Source organism: Budorcas taxicolor, chromosome 3 (genome assembly GCF_023091745.1).
Source record: "Budorcas taxicolor isolate Tak-1 chromosome 3, Takin1.1, whole genome shotgun sequence".
In the NCBI taxonomy this organism is placed as follows: Eukaryota; Metazoa; Chordata; class Mammalia; order Artiodactyla; family Bovidae; genus Budorcas; species Budorcas taxicolor.
In genome coordinates this window covers 68253001-68271619 of record NC_068912.1, presented here as the reverse complement: position 1 = coordinate 68271619, position 18619 = coordinate 68253001, and the positions used below count along the sequence as shown (strand labels likewise).

The window sequence follows — 18619 nt, the reverse complement described above, 5'->3', positions numbered from 1 at the left end:
AACAAAATGCTATGTGGCTATGAATAACCTCATGTTTTCTTGCCTCCTTACTCTGTTCTCTCTTCCTAGAAAACTCTGCTCACACATGTCTAGTGAAAAATGCATGCATTTTATCAAGTTCAAGCACAAATACAGCTCTCCTTTCCCCATGGCAGTCTGATGCAGTTGCTCCTACTCTGCTTTGATGACAAACACATTTAGGGGATGTTCTTACGCTGCTTGATGTGTTTTTGTCCCTACTGTGAGTGTTAGCTTTTTTGAATCTTACTTTTGCATATCCTATAGCACAAAGTTTCTTGCCTGTAAAGGGTGCTAGATAAAGATACAGAATAATGATTTAAAATGAGACTGGATCCACCAGAATGTGCAAAATCCATTTATTCATTCACACAAATGTTTGTGAGTGCCTACAGTATGTGCTGTGTTAAGGACCCAGGATACAGAGCAGTATGGCAGAGTGCAGCTCAGTTCTCCAGAAACTCAAAATTACATGAAAGAAAAGTCACGTAAGGACTTATGCCATGAAAAATGTACAACAGGAGAAGGGCCTTCAAAGTACTGGAAGGGTGGGACTTCTTACCTCTATTAAGGTAGATAGGTTAGGAGTGAGGGGACGATACTGGGCAGGAAAATGAACAGGTAGGAAAGGCTTCCTATAGACGGGAAAGTCTGACTTGGTTTTTGAAAGCTGCATAGGAATCACCGAGGATGATAGGAAGGTAAGGAGAAATAGGAATGGGATGGAAATGTAATCCATACTCGGTTTGTTTTCAGAGGCTCAGCACATTAGGGCAATCTGGGCATCAAATAATTGTTTCCTGTCTCCAACTGAAATATCCTTTTTCTGAGACTGTTTTTGATTGAAAGTCATTCACTCTTCTTCTTCTTTTTAATGTTTTGTAGAGAAAGTCTGTGATTGCAGTGAGCTTCATAGCAGCATTTCTCTTCCTGCTGGTGGTGCGCCTTGTAAATGAAGTGAATTTCCCATTGCTACTAAACTGCTTTGGACAACCTGGTGCGAAATGGATACCATTCTCCTATACATACAGGCGGCCCCTTCGAACTCACTATGGATACGTAAATGTGAGGACACAAGAGGTAAGACCTCAGAGGGTCACATAGGGTTTGAAGGTGTCCATGGTAACCACTTTTCTTTGGGTGCAAGGTGGCTTCCCATCACTGAACTTCCACTATGGCCCAGTGAGCTTCTTTGGGCCCCTGACATTTCCTGGTTTCTGATTCTCAGACACTTTCTGACACATATCTAAAGTCTATTGCCCCCTCCTGCATCAGATCTTCTGATTCACTGGCTTCATGTGGAGTTGAGGAAGCAATTGCTTGTTTTCCTGGTGGTTTGTGGCATAACATACATATCTTTCCATTTAGAAACTCTGATCAGCAGTCGCCAGCTGGAGAAATGGCTGGCTTTATTTCCTGGAGGTCAGCTGGTTGGGGACAGCTCTTTGTAGAACTGCAAAGAGGCATTTATACTCTTTAAAACTCTGTAATCCTTAGACCTGGAGCTAGAAAAGGCCAAGCTGATTTAAAAATTCTCAGTGGCTGCAGAGATAATGGGATTTAAAGAATTTCCAAATTTAAAGGGGTTAAAATCATTCAAATCCTATAATCACTGAACCTCTAAATCTTTGTAGCCCATTGATGGTACAGAAGAGGATGGAGGTATATTGACAAGTAGAAAGTGCACACTGTGCTAGCATTTTTGCAAGCAACGATTTGTGTCATGGAGTGAAGTAAAAATAAAAAACTTCACAAAATATATGCAGTGTATAGAACTGATAATAGAATTGTTTTCACTATTTGTTTCCATGGAGTGTGATGAGTGTGAGATTAATATTCATTGCTGCCAAGTCCAAGCCTTTGGAATTTGTTGGTGACAAAGGTACAAATCATGAGCGTGTCTACATCACTGGAAAGAATTTTGGATCAGATCCCACTGAAAGGGCATATTTGCAAAAATGCTAGAGAAGAGAGTTACCTACATAATGCAAATCCCATCCCAAGAATTATTCTTAGCGTCAGTGAGGGATGTTGAAAACTGGCTTTGTCCATCCCCTTTTGTAGGCAATATCATGAATGAGTCATTGCTTCTGGTTAATTTGATTCTTTGAAGATTGTTTCTATATATGCATGATTTATAGGCTTTTATTAGACTTTTATAGTTAAAAAGAAAAAGGCACCGTTAATAACATATAAATTCTTAGGAGCCTTGCTTGTGTTTATCCTTTAATTGGCTTTGAATTAATTTTTTAAAGTGTCTATTGCTTGAATTTGTTGAATGTCCTAATATATTGATTACTTATATAAAAATGTATCTCTTAGAGAATAGTTTGTTTTACTTTTGTCTTTTGTTACTTTATTTCAGACTGTCATTTAATATTCTATAACTCTACTGGATTATGTTAATCATTTCACAAGTGCCTCTCATGGGTAGAAAATGAAACATGTGACTGAACTGTCTCATGAATTACTCTCATGAGAGAAATCTCACCAAATATCAAAGAACCTTTCATTTGTTTATATAATAATAGATTGGATTTTGGAATGTTAAGAGGAAAACTGACCTAGGGCTGCAATTATTTAATTACTCATATTAACTAGCCACTTTTGAAATTCTTTTAGTGTGATTTGTAATACAATGACTTTGCTACAAGATATTGATCATTATTTTGATCCTGTGAAGGTAATTTCTTGAGAGGGAACATGATTACTGGAAAGAGTTTTTAGACTACAGATGCACACAGGCATGATTTGAGTACTAGTTCTCACACTTAGAAAAACAAGGTCAACTAGCAAGTTATGGAAATGGCAACCCACTCCAATATTCTCGCCTGGAAAATCCCATCTACAGAAGAGCCTGGAGGGCTACAGTCCATGGGGTTGCAAGAGTCGGACACGACTTAGTGACTAAACCACCACAGCAAATTATTACGAGGATTAAATAGGACAAAGTACACGAAGTGCCCAGTTCTAAATTGATGTTCAATGAATGAGTTTCTTTTGCTTGCTTTGTACTTATCAGTTATGTCACGAAATGCCTAGATGAACAACACCAAACTACAAAAGTTTAGAGTATGAAATGTGAAATTTTAAGGAATCTGGATTCAGGGCAGCAAATAAATGAAAGAGTTCCTAGTCTCATTAGAAATCAAAGTTTTGCAAATTTAAAAGCACAATGAGAAGGAAGAAAAAAGCACAAGGAAGTGAACGCTCACTAAAAATCAGATTGACAAAAAGATCAAGAATCTGACAAGCCAAGTGTTGGTGATGATGATGTGGAACAATAGGAACTCATACACTAGCAGAGGGAATAATTGCTTTGGGAAAACAGCTTTCCATTTTCTAGTAGAGGCAAGGATATGGATATTCGCAGTTCAGTTCAGTTCAGTTCAGTCGCTCAGTCGTGTCCGACTCTTGCGACCCCGTGAACTGCAGCACACCAGGCCTCCCTGTCCATCACCACCTCCTGGAGTTCACCCAGACTCACGTCCATTGAGTCAGTGATGCCATCCAGCCATCTCATCCTCTGTCCTCCCCTTCTCCTCCTGCCTCCAATCCCTCCCAGCATCAGAGTCTTTTCCAATGAGTCAACTTTTCACATGAGGTGGCCAAAGTACTGGAGTTTCAGCTTTAGCATCATTCCTTCCAAAGGAATCCCAGGGCTGATCTCCTTCAGAATGGACTGGTTGGATCTCCTTGCAGTCCAAGGGACTCTCAAGAGTCTTCTCCAACACCACAGTTCAAAAGCATCAATTCTTTGGCACTCAGCTTTCTTCACAGTCCAACCCTCACATCCATACATGACCACTGGAAAAACCATAGCCTTGATTAGACGGACCTTTGTCAGCAAAGTAATGTCTCTGCTTTTGAATATGCTATCTAGGTTGGTCATAACTTTCCTTCCAAGGAGTAAGCATCTTTTAATTTCATGGCTGCAATCACCATCTGCAGTGATTTTGAAGCCCCCAAAATAAAATCAGCCACTGTTTCCACTGTTTCCCCATCTATTTGCCATGAAGTGATGGGACCAGATGTCCTGATCTTTGTTTTCTGAATGTTGAGCCTTAAGCCAGCTTTTTCACTCTCCTCTTTCACTTTCATCAAGAGGCTTTTTAGTTCCTCTTCACTTTCTGCCATAAGGGTGGTGTCACATCCCAGCATTTCTAATCATCCATGTATTCACTTGAGACATACATGAACACATATAGTGGGAGGCATAGATTACATGTATAACAGCATTATTCTAGAACCTGGACATGTCTCTTAGTAGGAAAATGGTTAAATCAATGGAAATGAGGAAATTGCAGCTATATGTGACAACCTGGGCTACCCAGGTGGCGCTAGTGGTTAAGAACCTGCCTGCCACCACAGGAGACCTAAGAGATGAAGGTTTGATCCCTGGGTCATGAAGGTTCCCTGGAGGAGGGCATGAGAATCCACTCCAGTATCCTTTCCTGGAGAATCCCATGGACAGAGGAGCCTGGCAGGCTATAGTTCATAAGGTCGCAAAGTCAGACACAACTGAAGTGACTTAGCATGGATGCACATGACAACATGTATGGATTTAGAAAAGCATAATTTTGAGCAAAAGATGCAAAAATAAAAGAACACAAACAGTGTGATTCAATTTATAGATCACAGGAAGACTTTAAGGGAGATGTTTCAGAATGCTGAAACATTAGTGCAAGTAATAAGCAGAAAATTTTGCATGGAAGCTGAAAAACAATGTATAACACCCCGAAAGAATGACAGATTTACCTCTGAATTCTGATAGTTGTAAGGCTAAATTGGGAGGAAAACAAAATTTGGTGGTTCTTTACCTCCATCCTCGTTATTTCATCTTTCTCAAAATTCTCCTCTTCCCACTGCATGTCTGCATTCCCTTACTCCCGAATGCTCTGTGCCTGGGTCCTCACGAAATAATGGCTTTAAGTGCAGGTCTTCCCAGAGATAGTTACATTAGACTATTAGACTCAGAAAGAAAATTCTTCAGGAGTCTAAGTAATACAGTAAAAATGGTAAGTGGTAGATTTGATGTTCTGGGGCAAATAGCTATATTAGTGGCCCTTAAATTTTGTTTCAAAGGTAACCACACACTCCTGTGTTCCTATTCACTCAGTTCTAGTCTGGAAAAAGAGTCAAGGCTATGGCTGAGCTGAGTGGTCAACAAGATGATTTATTTATTTCAAGGTCTTGGTCCTTGAGGTTTTCTCAGAAGTTTCTCAGAAGAAAGCACATGCATTCTAGACACCACCAGATGTCCAAGAATTTTTTTGAACATGTAGACTTGCCAGCAATGATTTCCAGACTCAGAGCAGCTGCAAACATCACACTGTCAATGATGGTTTTATTGCCCAGTGTTTCAGTTGAATCAGACATTACTGCCACTAGACTAAGATTTTATGAGCAGAAATGTTTACAAGAAAGGATGTCTCTCCACTACTGTCTAAATAAAGATGTGGGATGGGAGTGGCAGAATTAGGTTGAAGATTTTGTGGACACCAGAGAGCTGAGTTGCTTGGGAGCAAGCTGTGATTCTTTTGTTATCTTTAAAAGTGAGCTGAGTTCTGGTCCTTTAGGCTTGGCACAAGTAGAAGAATAAGTTGTCTCATGAATCTGTGACAGTCTGTCATGAAGAACCCTCATATGGTAAATTATACCCAGTTGGAGCTTGGCTTCATTTGATCAACTCACATAGTTTTTGAACAATCTATTCCCCAAGGAAGTACAAGAAGTAACAGTACAAAGAACACGAGAGAAAAATAGATGGACTTGCTTATATTTGCTTATATTTCATATGTTGTTGCTCAGTTGCTAAGTTTTGTCTGACTCTTTGTGACCCATGGACTGCAGCATGCCAGCCTTCCCTGTCCTTCACTATCTCCCAGAGTTTGCTCAAACTCCACTGAGTCACTGATGTTATCCAACCATCACATTTCATATGGTTGGAGTATTTTCTTTTCCTGGTCTAGATCCATAAAAAGGAATATGTAGTGAAAATTATGAGGGCCAGTCTAGAGGAGATAAATTGAAAGAATTAAAATACACATCCCATCATAATAATGACAGTCTAAATATTGGCTCCCATCTTTTGCCCTGTCTCCCTTCCCTTTCTTAATATAGGCTAAAGTTCTTATATTTGGGGAATGAGAAATCTTGAGAAGCAGGGTAACAAAATGAGTGTCAACTAACCTGGTGAGTGATGAAATTCAGGAAGTCCCTGCTGGCCAGAGAACCCAGAATTCCTCATCAATACTTGTTTGAGCTGACAACCAGCAAGAGGAAGTGCCATCCTGAAGCTGAGACTGTGAAAGATTTAGATTTTCAATAGGTCCTATAGCTCCCGTGTGTCCCACCCCCACTTTAATCCCTGACCCCCAAGCTGCTCACACTTGCCCTCTCATGTCACTACTGATGAATAATGCAACCTTCTATTTTAATAGGACCAAATCTGAGAAACTCCACCTATAGCTTTATGGCAGTTTCTGAATTATCATTTGACCTTGGACATAGCAAAAAGCATAAAACACCCATATGTGTTTCAAAAAGACACATCTATGCTTGTCAGTATCATGGGAATTCTCCTTTCTCCTTAATGCAGATTTTAATGATTTGTTTTGTGACAGAATAAAAGATATAAAAGACTAAGGGACTGCAGGGCTTGGTTACAAGTAATCATTGTTTCTCCCTGTTGAGATCATGGCAGATCTGGAGGAAAGAGAGGAAAATGAACTCTAGGCTAGATTCTGTTTGCAATCTCCAGAGCATGGAATCTGTTGTCTTTTTGGTTGGTGACCTGATGTGAAGACATTGCTTAGAGCAAGCAACCTGCAACGTATTTGCATTAACTACTAAATAAGAGAGACAAGCTCTGGGGATCAATAGGATGCCACAGCTAGATCTTCCTGGTAATGGGGAGGAGGGTGACAGGTGTCTCCTTTAGATCTGATAAGAGAGTCCTAACACACTAGAACTGCAGAGGATTTCGAGTGTTTGGGGAAGAATGCCCATTCAGATGGTGCTAAAGATGCACTAAGTGAAGAGGCACAGGATTTCTAAAACATAGCAATCAAGTTGTAGGGCTGTATATTGATTTAACAATTTAATACGGCCGAAATATGTCTCTTTAAAAAAGGAGGACATTTTAAAACCTCAGCTAGACTAAAAAGAATACATAGGATCAGTTGCTATGACAGGCCATACTAGCCTAATTAAAGATGTGCATACCATATTGATGTTGTAATAGAATTTCCCAAATTGTGGTTATAGTGACAATTAAGAAACAGAGCTGACTTTCTTGGCAATAAAAGCACACACTCTACACATTCAAATAAATGTACACATGTAACTAAAGCTGACACGAATAGGCTTTCTGTTTTTGGGAATATGAGCTTTGGATTTTACAGAAGTATACTGAGAGCAATTATATGCAAATATATGTTCCAGAAGTTTAAAACTCATCAATTTAATTGTTAATTAAAATCTGAACATTCCATTTGTATAACCGTAAAGTAAAATAACTTTCAACTATTAGATTGTTATAGAAAAGGAAACAACTAAATTAACATACAGCAAAGATGACTTCTTTGGCATGTGCATATTGAATTTGTCGTTTGGAAGATAATTTATCTTTTTCCTAAGTATGAGGACATATATTTATTGAGTGGAAAAAAGATTATGTTTCCTACTCTGGTTGTGAAATAGCAGCTCCCAAACAGTGGCTGATCTCAAGGCAATCTCAAGGGCACCACTGCCAAAGGAGAGGGACAGACCTTGCTGTGGGTTATAATTCTAGGAGGCATTGTTGGGGAGCTGAGACACATGCATAGGCTAAGGATTTGGATGGGACAGAGAAGAGAAAGCAGAGTTGGGGAAAAGAGCTAAAGCAGAAGGTCTGACGGTAAATCGTCCATGTTCCTTCAGCTCCCACCACTCCCAATAGGCCAAGAGCTCTACACAGAAGCCACAGTGAGCTCATGTTTGCACTAGGAATCCCCACCACCTCACACTCTGTGCATTCCTTTCTTAACTTCCCTCTGGTTCCCTTACCCTTAGTTCTTACCTTCCAGCTCCCCATATTTTTTGGTTGGTTATGCAGTCTTGGAGTATTCATATCTTGGTCCTGATGCCACAAAAAGTACATATAAGGTCACTTTTAATAATTCTTCATTCTGTGTACCCCTGACTTGGATATGGCACCCCATGCCCATGGGGCCCCTGAGATACTACTATAGGTCTGCATGATTCTCTGACTTTCCAAAAAAGGAAATCAGACACATGTAGGGGCAGTAAGTAGGTCAATCTGCCTGGAATGCATTTTACTGTTGGGGATAGAAGATAGAGGATACATTCACTGGGTAATTATGATGTGGGGATGTAAATGGAATCCCCGGAAAAGGAAAAACTACACTCTTACTTGCAAAACAGTAATACGTGTGTACAATTTATGCATTCATCTATATTCATGAACTAGTATATACAGATATACAAAAAATATATATTCACATATATAAGGACAGGATAAGTCACAAGACTTTCTTAAAGACAAACATACATAGACTATATACATATAACTATATTACATAATAAAATGATTAATGTATATAATTCCCTGATTAAGTGTATGTAGTGCCTTTTATGTTTGCCACTGTCCCTTCGTTACAGAAACAATCCCTTCACTTCTGACTACAGTGGTGAGCAGAAAATTCAGACCAGTGTTTGACCAATGCTGTGATGGTTTAAGGGGTGGACACATGGTCCCAGATGAGCCATTCTTAACCCTTCCAAAAGCTTATTGTTCTTCTGTGTAATGCTGTGAGAAAGACACTCTTTTCTTTTAGGAAAAGAGATGTTGAGATAAGATTCTCTGGCTGTCAGTGGCTGTGTTCCCTGGAGTGAATGAGACCAAGACATTGAGAGAAGCAGAGCTCAAGCAAGGGCCTGGACAGAACTCTAGTACCGAGACCAGCCGTTCTTGAAGCCAGCCTACCCTCTTTTGTGGTTTGAGTGTGAAGCCAGTAAATTCCTGCCTTTCATGTCTGCAAGTGTGGGTTATGTTTTGGTCATCCACAACCAAAAGAGTCTAGCTGGTACATACATTATATGTGATAATTGTTTTACAGCAACAGAAACCAAACATTGTGAAACTCACCTTTCAAGAAGGGGTTGCCTGGAGAATGTGAGGATCTATCCTTGCAAGCCCATACTCCAAACCTGCTGGGAGGCTGAGCATAAGAAGAAATATCTGTCAGTCCATCAGTTGGTTCAGGTGTCCACAGAGATGCACACTGTATGTCTCCCTGATCAGGGACATGTGTTTAGGAAATTAGCTTGTGCTTTTGAGGGAGAAGTGCGAAGCTCACAATTTCCCCAGATTGTAAAGCCAAAAAATGGCCCAAGAAGGCTCATTATTTACTGAATTTCTAGTCTTGCTCAACTGATTAATCATATATTTTTATTATAATTATTCAGATGAAATCTTCCTTATTCTAAGAGACATCATCAGTCTAAACATTGATTTTCACTTTACAAATCACATCTGCTATTGAGGAAAGATCCAGTGTTATCATAGTTTCCAATGTAGTCATTGATTCCCCAGGAAGATAAAAGGGAATTTTATTCATTATCCTATCTCAGATAGAAAAATGCCATTTGCCAATTGTCATGTTAACAGTCTTGAAAAAGGCTTATCGAGAATTCAAATATCAAATTGCCTCATTCATGACAAGCAAAGAAAAACAAAGGAGGGTAGCCACAAAGACCACCCTGAATTTAAAGTTGAAAAAGATCATAGAACTGGGGCTCCAATGGTAAGAATTTTTGTTCATCTTTTCTCCAGCTAATAGCCTGAGGGAGTGACCAGCACAAAACTATTCATCAAGTGGAAGTTGAGTCACCGAATATTGAGTATGTCCTTGTTCAGTTCCAGACAATGCGCTAAGGATCAACAATGAACTCTATTCAAAAAAGAAATTAACACTGAAGTTCACTAAGGAAGAAACTGGAGGAGGGCATGGCAACCCACTGCAGTATTCTTGCCTGGAAAATCCCATGGACAAAGGAGCCTGGTGGGCTATGGTCCATAGGGTTGCAAAGAGTCAGACACAACTGAATGACTTAGCATGCATGCATACACAAGGAAGAGAACCAAATAGGTTTGATACAATCATAAGTATCTTGGAACAACACTACCTAGACAGCATTGACATTTCAGCATAACAAATTTATTCTGTTGCTGTTAAGAATAGATAGCATTCGAGTCATTTCAACTAAGCAATTGTATTCAATGTCTGGAAGATAATTTGTCACTAAGTAGACGGCATCAAATTGTGATTTCTCATTTTCCAGAGACTTATTTACAAAAGAAAAATATTCATTAAATAATTTTTATTTCAAAAGTAACTATATAATGCCTATATCAAATATTATTCCACAAGGCTTGAGAAGTGGTATACCTGGTTAATGAAAAATCTGGCTAATAGAATATTTTAAGAATTTAATAAATAGATTATTTAAAAGAAAAATGAAATTAAGGGTTCTGGTCTGGAAATATGGTAGGCTAAGAAAACCTCACGACTCTGCTATAACCCAAGGACATGTGGATAAAATAGAAATTATTATTTAATGCTCAGCTGGCTTTGCTAAAAAGAAGGAAAATTGTCTGGCACCAGAAACTGAGAAGTAATGGAAAGAGAGATATAAGCAGGAAAACTGATGGTGTTGTTTCCTGGGAGTTTATCAGCATCAGTGACTGAGGGGATGGGTAATATCCACCCTATAGGTTGGAGGGCAGGGCCTGGGTCCAGCAAAGGCAGAGAGTTGAGGATCCCTTCCTCCCTTCCAACCTGAAGCTGGGCCCTTAACAAGCTTTCCCTAAGTGAAAGGGTGGGCTAGTAAGGAAATCGTGAAAACTGGCACAGGTAACAGATAAGGAAGCTTATTTATATCTTTGGCCTTTAGATAACAAAAAGTTATTCCTGGAAATGTGAAATGCCAGTCCTGAATGCTAGTGGGCCTTTTAATTTTACAAGTTGGTCCCTAGATGGTAATAAATTGAGGCTGAAGGAACTGGGACTCCTCTAGGGTCCAGCCACAAGGGATTTTTAGAATCTACTTTAAAAAATTATAAGGAATTGGTCTATTTATTGTGATGATTCACTTGCTTGGCTTTAGAAAACATGACTGCTTGACTACAGTGTGTTTCCCTGTGCCCAGTCATGGTGTTTCATAATACATTGCACATTTGCTCTATCGTCCTCCTCAACTGAAGAATTCTGAATTCCAAAATATACCTAGTCAAAAGGGTTTGGGGTAAGGAATCATGGGCCTGTGTACTTAAATACTTCGCATACCATTATCTTTTAGCCCTTACAAACTACACACTATTTCATTGATTTAACTCATTGTCCAAGGCCCCAGATTGGTGATGCTTTGCCTGTGACTTTGGTTATCCTGTGAGGGCAAAGGAAGAGAAGAAGATTGATTTTGTCAGCAAATTCCATTAAATTGTTTCATGGAGGCTTCCTCTGTTCAAGTCAGAAAGCTCATTGGATCACACTTGCTGAAGCCACTATATGCTGGGCACTATGCTAGGCTCTGGAATTGTAGAGAAGAAAACACTTAGTCTAAAAACAATGCAGACTAATTTTGGTTAATGTGAAATGGTAATAAGCCAGATAGAGTAGTATATGCCGAGGATTATTTTAACTCTAAATGTAGACATAGAAAAACGGTTTGAAGATAGTGCCTCAAAATATTAACTTTAGTGGTCTATGGAATCTGCCTGCAAGAGACACACTTCAATCACTGGATGGGGACGATCCCCCAGAGAAGGAAATGACAATCCACTCCAGTATTCCTGCCTGGGAAATTCCAGGGACAGAGGAACCTGGTGGGCTTTAGTTCATGGGGTCACAAAGAGTCAGACACGACTGAGCAACTGAGGACTGCAGCACTGTCTGAAGTGTTACATTTTAGGTGACCTTTTGCTTAAACGCGTTTTCTAGTTTTTATACAATAAACGTGTTAGGGGAGCCTGGTGAGCTGCCGTCTGTGGGATCGCACAGAGTCGGACACGACTGAAGCGACTTAGCAGCAGCAGCAGCATGCTTACTACAACAAATTATTAGAATTAAGCAGTTTATTTTTTAAGCAGTATCTTTCCATGAAACACTCTGTGTCTATCAAAAAATAGAGTTGAAATGTCTAGATAAATCTATTACTTAGAGCAATTTCAGAAGTGAATATTCGTTTTCTCCTTTGTGAGTAGCTTATAGTGACTTGCTTCCAAAAACATGGAAAGGGAGAAAAAAGTAATTTTATAGTGGAGAAACCTGACAAACACTACCTCAGCCAGGTGATCAAGGTCAGTAGTGATAAATCATGTTGGTAGCATGTTCCCTTAGGAGGATATGATGAAAATGGCACTTTGCCTCTGTGGTCTTCTATCTCCAAGCCTGTAAACCCTAGCTAATGAGAAAAATCTAGGGGGAAAAAGAAAAAAAAAAAAAAAAAACAGAAGGAAAATCTGAAAAACTACCAAAGCCAAGAGGATTCTAAGAAGATATGTCTACTAACTGTAATGTGGTACCCTGGATGGGATCTTGGAACAGAAAAAGTGCATTAAGTCAAAACTAAGGAGATATCAATCAAGTATGGACTTTAGTTAGTAGTAATTTACCAATATTGTTTCATTCACTATAACAAATGTATCATACCAAAATATCACTTTGATAATAGGGGAATCTGGATGTGGGGTATATGGAAATTCTACATTGCCCTCTCATTTTCTATAAATCTAAAACTGTTCTAAGATAAGATAATTATTTTAAAAAGTGGATTTAGGTTTTTGACGTATGTGTCTGGAAGGTCAGAATTGTCATTAACTGAGATTGAGGAAGCCCACAGAAAGAACGGTTGAAAATAGTTTAAAATATATACTAGTCTAGCTCCATACAGAAGGGCTGCATAAGACAAATGCATTGCAAATACATCATTGTTTTAATTTTGCATACTGAACACAACATACTTTCAGAAAAAAAATAGTATTATATTAATAGAAATAATTCCTGCCTTCTCAAAAAGTTTATGAAATATAAGTTCTTCAAGTATTCCCCCAAGAGTACATGTGGAGGTCAGTGTGAGCTTTTAAATTCCTTCTAGCTGTACTCATACACTTGAGCAGTTTATTATAAGGCAAACCACTTTTTGGCAATGTAAATTATTTATGGAATTCCTGGGAAGAAAATGTACAAAGTAAACAACTTTTTGGTGGATCCATATGGTATTATATTTTGCCAATAATTCTTTCTAATAAAGTTTAGTAATATTTGCTAGATTGAGAACACTTAGCTATCATTTACTTACTTTTCCCAAAGCTCACGGGAAAATGTTTTCAGCATGTCCCCAAAGGATGGTAACAGTAACATAACAACAGTAATAATAGAGATGTTACAAGTGATAATAAACCAATACACATGGCGCTTACTAGGTATCAGACATTGTTCTAAATGCTTTCAGTTCAGTTCAGTTCAGTCGCTCAGTCGTGTCTGACTCTTTGCGACCCCATGAATTGCAGCACGCCAGGCCTCCCTGTCCATCACCAACTCCCGGAATTCACTCAGATTCATGTCCATCGAGTCAGTGATGCCATCCAGCCATCTCATCCTCTGTCCTCCCCTTCTCCTCCTGCTCCCAATTCCTCCCAGTATCAAAGTCTTTTCCAGTGAGTCAACTCTTCACATGAGGTGGCCAAAGTACTGGAGTTTCAGCTTTAGCATCATTCCTTCCAAAGAAATCCCAGGGTTGATCTCCTTCAGAATGGACTGGTTGGATCTCCTTGCAGTCCAAGGGACTCTCAAGAGTCTTCTCCAACACCACAGTTCAAAAGCATCAATTCTTCGGCGCTCAGCCTTCTTCACAGTCCAACTCTCACATGCATACATGACTACTGGAAAAACCATAGCCTTGACTAGACGGACCTTAGTCGGCAAAGTAATGTCTCTGCTTTTGAATATGCTGTCTAGGTTGGTCATAGCTTTTCTTCCAAGGAGTAAGCATCTTTTAATTTCATGGCTGCAGTCACCATCTGCCGTGATTTTGGAGCCCCGCAAAATAAAGCCTGACAGTGTTTCCACTGTTTCCCCATCTATTTGCCACGAAGTGATGGGACTGGATGCCAGGATCTTCGTTTTCTGAATGTTGAGCTTTAAGCCAACTTTTTCACTCTCCTCTTAAATGCTTTACGTATACTAATTTATTTAAGCCTCATAACAATGCTTATTAGAAGCGATTATTATCATCCCATTTTTCAATGAGGAAATGAGAAAAGAAAGGTTAAAAGAGACTTGCCAGAGGTTACATTGTCTTTAAGTGGCATTGCTGAAAGTTATACCATGGCTCCAGAGTTCCTGCTCTTGACCACCACACATACCACTTCTTGTAATAATAGCTAACATTTATATAGAATAATCACATTTCAGCTGTGGAAGGGCTTGTAAAACTTGAGGATAAAGAGTTCAGTTAAGTTCACTCACTCAGTCGTGTCCGACTCTTTGCGACCCCATGAATTGCAGCATGCCAGGCCTCCCTGTCCATCAACTCCTGGAGTTCACCCAAACTCATGTGCAACGAGTAGGTGATGCCATCCAGCCATCTCATCCTCTGTCCTCCCCTTCTCCTCCTGCCCGCAATCCCTCCCAGCATCAGGGTCTTTTCCAATGAATCAACTCTTCACATGAGGTGGCCAAAGTATTGGAGTTTCAGCCTCAGCATCAGTCCTTCCAATTAACACCCAGGACTGGTCTCCTTTAGGATGGACTGGTTGGATCTCCTTGCAGTCCAAGGGACTCGCAAAAGTCTTCTCCAGCACCACAGTTCAAAAGCATCAATTCTTCGGTGCTCAGCTTTCTTCACAGTCAAAATCTCACATCCATACATGACCACTGGAAAAACCATAGCCTTGACTAGACAGACCTTTGTTGGTAAAGTAATATCTCTGCTTTCGAATATGCTGTCTAGGTTGGTCATAACTTTCCTGCCAAGGAGTAAGCGTCTTTTAATTTCATGGCTGCAGTCATCATCTGCAGTGATTTTGGAGCCCCCCAAAAAAGCCCATAAAGTCAGCCACTGTTTTCACTGTTTCTCCATCTATTTCCCATGAAGTGATGGGACCATATGCCATGATCTTTGTTTTCTGAATGTTGAGCTTTAAGCCAATGTTTTCACTCTCCTCTTTCACTTTCATCAAGAGGCTTTTTAGTTCCTCTTCACTTTCTGCCATAAGGGTGGTGTCATCTGCATATCTGAGGTGATTGATATTTCTCCCGGCAATCTTGATTCCAGCTTGTGCTTCTTCCAGTCCAGCGTTTCTCATGCTGTGTATAAGTTAAATAAGCAGGGTGACAATATACAGCCTTGACATACTCCTTTTCCTATTTGGAACCAGTCTGTTGTTCCATGTCCAGTTCTTACTGTTGCCTCCTGACCTGTATATACGTTTCTCAAGAGGCAGGTCAGGTGGTCTGGTATTCCCATCTCTTGAAGAATTTTCCACAGTTTCTTGTGATCCACACAGTCAAAGGCTTTGGCATAGTCAATAAAGCAGAAATAGATGTTTTTCTGGAACTCTTTCGCTTTTTCGATGATCCAGCAGATGTTGGCAATTTGATCTCTGGTTCCTCTGCCTTTTCTAAAACTGGCTTGAATATCTGGAAGTTCATGGTTCACATATTGCTGAAGCCTGGCTTGGAGAATTTTGAGCATTACTTTACTAGCGTGTGAGATGAGTGCAATTGTGCAGTAGTTTGAGCATTCTTTGGCATTGCCTTTCTTTGGGATTGAAATGAAAACTGACCTTTTCCAGTCCTGTGGCCACTGCTGAGTTTTCCAAATTTGCCGGCATATTGAGTACAGCAGTTTCACAGCATCATCTTTCAGGATTTGAAATAGCTCAACTGGAATTCCATCTGTAACATTTGTGCAGAGTATTTCAATGGGGATGGTGTTTCTTTACCATCCCCATGGAAAAGAAATGCAAAAAAGCAAAATGGCTGTCTGAGGAGGCCTTACAAATAGCTGTGAAAAGAAGAGAAGCAAAAAGGAAAGGAGGAAAGGAAAGATATTCCCATTTGAATTCAGAATTCCAAAGACCAGCAAGGAGAGATAGGAAGGCCTTCCTCAGTGATCAATGCAAAGAAATAGAGGAAAACAATAGAGTGGGAAAGACTAGAGATCTCTTCAAGAAAATTAGAGATACCAAGGGAACATTTCATGCAAAGGTTGGCTCAATAAAGGACAGAAGTGGTATGGACCTAACAGAAGCAGAAGATATTAAGAAGAGGTGGCAAGAATACACAGAACTGTACAAAAAAGATCTTCATGACCAAGATAATCACGATGGTGTGATCACTCACCTAGAGCCCGACATCTTGGAATGTGAAGTCAAGTGGGCCTTATGAAGCATCACTACAAACAAAGCTAGTGGAGGTGATGGAATTAAAGTTGAGGATAAAGAGAGGGATTATTTTTTCCCTCAAAAATTGCCTCTTCTCCATTTCTTATATATGCCGGAGATAGGCAAATGCTCACAGAAGCATTTTGATAATTTAAAAATATCCTATATAGGTTATCTTGACTGTAGTTTTAGTACATGGAAATGCTGTGCACAAATGTTATATTTTTCTGGGTCTTTATTATTTCTCCCCAAAACAGTTGAGACAAATGTATTTTTATTTAAATATGCTGTTATGCAATCATTCTCTATATATTCTTTATCTTTATGTACACATATGAAATTGTAATTGTGGTGTATGTGAAAGTTTGCATATTTCTTTTTACAATACTAAACTACTTATCATTACATTATTTTACAATCTTCTCTATCCCTTTGTTTTGGGATATTTTTATCATTTGATCTTCATGAACTGTGAAATGATTACTAATGTAGGTTCAGTTAATATCCATCTTCTCATATAGATACAATAAAAAAAGAAAAAAAAGAAGAGGAAAAGGATTATACTAATTTTAAACACTTTTCTGAAAAGTGTCTGTTTTGCCCATAATTTTTTTTCCATTTTTTAATTAGAGTAGAGTCAATTTACAATATTGTGTTAGTTCCAGGCATACAGCAAAGTGATTCAGTTATATATATTTTCCATTGCAGATTATTACAAAATTGAATATTGTTTGCTGTGTTATTCCTTGTTATTTCTGTGTTTTATGTATAGTAGTTTGAATCTGTTAGTCTCGTAATCCTAGTTATACCCTCTCCTCCATTTGGTTACCATGTTTGTTTTCTATGTCTGTATGTCTCTTTCTGTTTTGTATATAGATTCATTTGTATTATTTTTAGATTCCTCATATAAGTGATATCATATAATATTTGTCTTTCCTTATCTGACTTACTTCACTTAGTATTCCCTAGGTCCATCCATGTTGCTGCAAATAGCAGTATTTCATTATTTTTTGTGGCTAATAGTCCATTGTGTGTCCATAGCCATACACATAATACTCCATTGTGTGTATGGCTAAGTAACAGTCTATTTTTTAATGGCTAATTAATGCTCCACACATATATGTATATATGGGCTTCTCAAATGGCTCAGCAGGTAAAGAACCCGCCTGCATTGCCAGAGATGCAGGATATGTAGGTCCCATCCCTGGGCTGGGAAGATCCTGTGGAGGATGGCATGGCAGCTCACTCCAGTATTCTAGCTGGGAAAATCCTATGGACAGAGAAGCCTGAGGGCTACAATCCAGAGGGTTGCAAAGAGTTGGACATGACTGAAGCAACTGAGCACGCATCTATATAAATTCACGTCTACATCATTTTCTTGAACAAAATAGAAACTCTTGGTTGTATCACACAACTATGTGCATAATAGTGCTTGTAACAAATCACCCCCAAACTCAGTGGCTTAAAGAATAGTCACTTATTCTTGCTCCGTCTTCTGTGGGTCAGTAGGGATCACCTGGGCTTAGTCTCAAGTCTGCAAGTTGGGTTCAGGTCTGCTTTCTGCATCACTCTTCACTGACGAATTCTGAGCCAACTGGAGTATATTCTCATGAGGAAGGCAAAAGCGCAAGAGATTAAGCCCAACTTTGGAGGCACACTGCCAGCTTCTACTGACTTCACATCTGCTGACATCTCATTGTCCAAAAGTAAGTCACAGAGCCAAGCCCAAAAGAAGAGGCCAGAAAGGACACTTCACCCACCATGAGGCCAAGGAAAATTACATGGCCAAAGCCAAAATCAGTGGAATGGAAATTGTACTCCTCCTATGGAGGTGAGAATAGAGAGAATGAATATTTGCTCCAAATAACTTTATCAACCCACGCTAGTGACATGTTGATTAGAATTGCATTATATGTTAACTTAATAAAAACAGACATTTTAATAACAGTTGCTCTATTAAGAATATATTATCTATACAAGTAATTTTTAAGTAATTTTCTGAAAAAGAGCATGTATGTACCTTTTAATCAAAGTTCTTATGGAATCTAATAGAAGTCCAATAAATGTTTGCTGAACCATTTTACTTTTCTTATCTTTAGTACAAGTTTGAAATCATATTTATAGCCATTTAATTTTTGTATGCAGAAA

At 39.1% G+C, this 18619-nt stretch overlaps 1 protein-coding gene across 1 annotated transcript in view; it reads left to right on the top strand.

The window, feature by feature from the left end:
- The first annotated feature begins 342 nt into the window (after positions 1-342).
- Positions 343-18619, top strand: part of ST6GALNAC3 (ST6 N-acetylgalactosaminide alpha-2,6-sialyltransferase 3) — a 365006-nt gene continuing 346729 nt past the window's right edge. Inside the window, 2 exon segments of the mRNA XM_052638050.1 lie at positions 343-447; positions 868-1098. Coding sequence (XP_052494010.1) covers positions 343-447; positions 868-1098 — 336 coding nt within the window.